Source organism: Bidens hawaiensis, unplaced genomic scaffold, assembly GCF_021521415.1.
Source record: "Bidens hawaiensis isolate Kalapana, Puna unplaced genomic scaffold, B.hawaiensis_p1.1 tig00012724_1, whole genome shotgun sequence".
NCBI classification, from domain to species: domain Eukaryota; kingdom Viridiplantae; phylum Streptophyta; class Magnoliopsida; order Asterales; family Asteraceae; genus Bidens; species Bidens hawaiensis.
Window position 1 is genome coordinate 435,439 of NW_027492052.1, and position 4,027 is coordinate 439,465.

General features: G+C 36.9%; 1 protein-coding gene across 1 annotated transcript; it reads right to left on the reverse strand.

Annotated features, from left to right (window-relative positions):
- Window positions 1-330: 330 nt before the first annotated feature.
- On the reverse strand, window positions 331-3,755 carry LOC143541926 (ethylene receptor 2-like). The gene is made up of 2 exons (XM_077034612.1): window positions 1,485-3,755; window positions 331-962 (listed from the first exon to the last, which is right to left on the reverse strand). The coding sequence occupies exons 1-2, from the start codon at window positions 3,216-3,218 to the stop codon at window positions 402-404; spliced, it is 2,295 nt and encodes a 764-aa protein (XP_076890727.1). The 5' UTR covers window positions 3,219-3,755; the 3' UTR covers window positions 331-401.
- Window positions 3,756-4,027: the final 272 nt, after the last annotated feature.

Sequence of the window (4,027 nt, forward strand, 5' to 3'; positions counted from 1 at the left end):
TTTTTGCCTTTGAGTGTGTCGCGTACCTATCGTACATTAAACAATTATTGTACAGTAACGTCACCATATATTTTCAGTATTTATTTTTGGGTTAGAAAATGGTAAGATATGATTTTTGATAGAAAAAACAAAATGACTTGTTTTTTGGGATTTTTAGACTTTATTTAGTGAAAAAATATTGGTCTTTTATGCGTAAGAATTTAATATTAATTTCTAATATTTTCGATTCAAATTCATCACCTTCATCTACAATCATTTATTCAAACAAAACCATGCATAACTTATAATGCAAGTAACAAAATCTTAATCTTTATACACTATATATATATATATTAATCTTTTTTCAGTTAGACATGTTAGTTTATTAACCAACCATTACCCATAAATCCAATTATTCGACTTCACGACATGTTCTTCGATTGATTCACGACTCGTTTAAGTTCATCCGCAATACCCGTCAAAAGAACCGGTTTTTGAATAATTCCATTAATCCCAATTTGTATGCATCTTTCCCACAAATCTTCATCCACGCTAGTGGTTAAACCGATAATCAAAGGCCAGTTTCGGCTTCTAAACTTTCTTATACGCGATGCAACTTCGAACCCGTCTAGATCGGGCATATGTAAATCCAAAATCAAGATTTGATAAACGGATGTGGGTTGAGTGAGAACGGTAAGACAGTCGTAGCCCGAAGTCACGGTTTTGACTACGCAGCCCAGTTTCTCGAGGAGCTTACGGGTTACGGCCCGGTTTGTATCGTCCTCGTCTGCGAAAAGAACTTGAAGGCCTGTAAAGGTTGAGTTTGAGTTTGAGTTTGAATGTGGTTTGTGATCTGATGATGATTCGCCCGTTTCGGATAACCCGAGCATGATTGAAGGTCTGAGTTGAAATTGAAGAACTAGTGACATGCTTTGGTCAAACCCAAGTGGATTTGGGACTACTTTAATGTTCCCTTGCATCATCTGCAGGAAAATTAATATTTATTTCATATTAAAATATTCAATAATGCTAATAAAGCAATTTCCGACACGAAAATAAATCAGGTTTTGGGTTGGCGTATCTAAACAGGTCGTGTTCAGGTTGACCTGTTTAACTCTATTTAGCTAAACAGGTCGACCCGCCAGCCCGTTTTAAACAGCTCGACCCACTAACCCGTTTGTGACTCATTTAACCCCTTATTTTACTACCCACCAATCCGATTAACACGTTTACATCTTGACGAACTTTTTATCATCTAAAAGTAATTAGCTTGTCAAATGTGATTACAAATTGTATAAATACAGTAAAAATTTAATTACTTGAACGAAATGAGTTATGAGGATTTATACATTATCATGAGCTTTAGACGACTTCCGAGTTTCAACGCACTTCATTTTTGGCTATTACTCTTTACCCGTTTAACCGATCACATATATAATAAAACTACAAAGATTATGCAACAACTTTCTTGATATATATTCAGAAAAAAAGACTTGAATACTAACCTGAACCAACTTTTTGCACATATTAAAGCTCAAGCTTTCCTCAACCGCAGCTCTAGGGTTTCTTTGATCACTTGAAGACTGTTCCAACCTTGAAAAGACATCATTTAACCCGATTTCAAACTTAACAGAAACATACCCATCATCTAAATTTGATCTCCAAGAACGCCATTGTTGATCATTTCTCCCATAGCTTTCACTCTCTTTAAAAACCCTTAACGTTAAGCATCCGCCACCATTACCCCGACTCAAAAGATTCCCAACCATATGCAAGATCACTTGTAACACCCTTCTTTCATCTCCCATTACATTATCTGGTAAAAATTTATCAACTTTAACGTCAAAGTCGCAACCTTTATGAACACACAGACACTTTGCAAGACACGCGACTTCTTTGATCATATTATGAAGCCGAAAAGATTGCACTTCAAATGGAAACTTGCCATTATCTTTAGGATAATCATCCATTATATCGTTAATTAGCACGGAAATAACGTTGCTTGTTTTGACCATCGTGTCGACAAGAACACGTTGTTGACCGTTTGACTTCTCGTCTTGTAGGATTGAAAGCAAACCCATAATGGAATGCATTGGTTTTCTTAACCCGTTGCTCATAACCGCTTGAAACGAGGTTCTCGCTTGACTCGCCCTCAATGCATCATGTTTAGCTTGTTGTAAAGCTTGGTTTTGAACCACTAATTTGTCTCTCATGAGTCTTGACTCTTCTAAAACCGCAGCGTGTGAGAGTGCAACGGCTACTTGGTCAGCAATCACTTTGACTAATTCAAGCTCAGAATGTGTCCAGGACCGAACACTTCCGTTTGGAAGAACTAAAACGAGTATTGCATAGCACGTTTGAATCATTTCAGGAGTCCCGCCTTTGAAATTAGCAACTCGAAGCATCGGCATACGTATAGCCGCCACAGCTCCCGGTTTACTCGACTCGCCACTGCTTAACTCAGCTAATCTTGACTCGGGTTCTAATAACTTCACCACTTCACTTCTTTTAATTTCTTGAACATCAGAATCATTAATCGGGATTTGAAACCGATCAACGGCTGAAGATTCTCCACCTTTTAACTGATGAGTCAGATTCATTACCGTTTTGGCCTCATCCGGCATCCAAATCGCACAGTTTTGCAAATCCAGGGTTTCAGATAACTTATCAAGAGTGGTGTAAAGAATCGTGTGGCGATCAAGAGACTTTCTTATTTCTTGCGTGAGCATACGAACGTGCCAACCGGCTTCCTTCTGTTTTTTGATCAATCCCATTTCTCGACCGAGATCCCAAAACTTCTTTCGTAACATAAACTCTCTAACTTTGACTTTTAGAAGCAACGGAATGAGGGTTATTAGAGTAATGGCGGTTGCAACCGAGACTAATGCGGTAAGAAACTTGAAAATGGTGAGTGCGAGCATTATATGAAACAGGTGCACGTCGTATGTCCAACCGTGGAGTAAATGTGTCATTCCGCATAACACAATGAAAAGAATGAACTCAACAAGTACCCATTTGAAAGGCACATCTGAGCAGCTGATAAAATAAAGAAGCTCAATGGGGATTGAGAAATAAGCGATTGCTATTAAGAAATCACTAACTCTTTGTGTCTGCATTATGTTACTGTACCCAAAGAAGCCTTCAGCTTCACAGTTACAACTAGAGAATCCGTTATCAGACCCCGAGACACAGATTAATAGCATATAAACGATCGCTAAAGACAGTAACGCTTTCGACATTCTGTTTATTTATTTATTTAAAAATTGATTCTTCAATCCTTTTGTTGCATTATTTGATCAAATTATAGAGTCACCATCCTGTCAATTCAACATCTTGAATTAAAAACACAAAAAAATGAAATATAAAAAAGTTTAATTAACTAGAGATTAAACTGGCAAAAACCCTTTCAGTTAGGCGTGAGCAATAACCAAACCGAAATAGCCGAAAACCAACTAACTAAAATTCGGTTATCGTTTTTTTTTTGGTACTCTCGGTTAACCTGATTAGCAGAACCGAACCATTCATATTTTCATACATTTTCTAGTTTCTATACCTCCATTTCATGAATTCATAAGCAAAAATTTAGCCCGAGCTTGGTTTTGGTTATTAACGAACCAAACCGAAAACCCACAAGCTAGCCGAATAAACCAAAAAGGTTAACCGAAAACCAATTGGTTAATTAAATAGATTAACCGACGACTTCGGTTTCGATTTAGGCTAATAACCGAACCAAACCAAACCAAACCAAACCAAACTGCGCGCACCCCTACTTTCAGACATTTAATCAAACAGTTGGTGTGTATAATTTCACATCAAATGTTAATTCCAGATTCCCACAATTTCAATCCGAAATCCAATCTAACACAATAAAGATTCAAACTTTAACAAGAATTTATAAAACCCTTCAATCAATTGATCCAAATTGAAGCAAAAAAAAAACAATAATGTAGGTAAAACTCTTTCAGACATTTAATCAAACAGTTGGCGTGCATAATTAAACATCACTTAATAACCCCTGATTCCATCGTACAAAACAGTTAATTCCCAC

What these genes read in the sequence shown, in the direction of transcription:
- LOC143541926 (XM_077034612.1), bottom strand. Translation starts at nt 3,218, where the DNA reads ATGTCGAAAGCGTTACTGTCTTTAGCGATCGTTTATATGCTATTAATC. An exon ending in TGTGCAAAAAGTTGGTTCAG is followed by an intron (nt 963 to 1,484) that starts GTTAGTATTCAA and finishes ATTTTCCTGCAG; the next exon opens with ATGATGCAAGGGAACATTAA.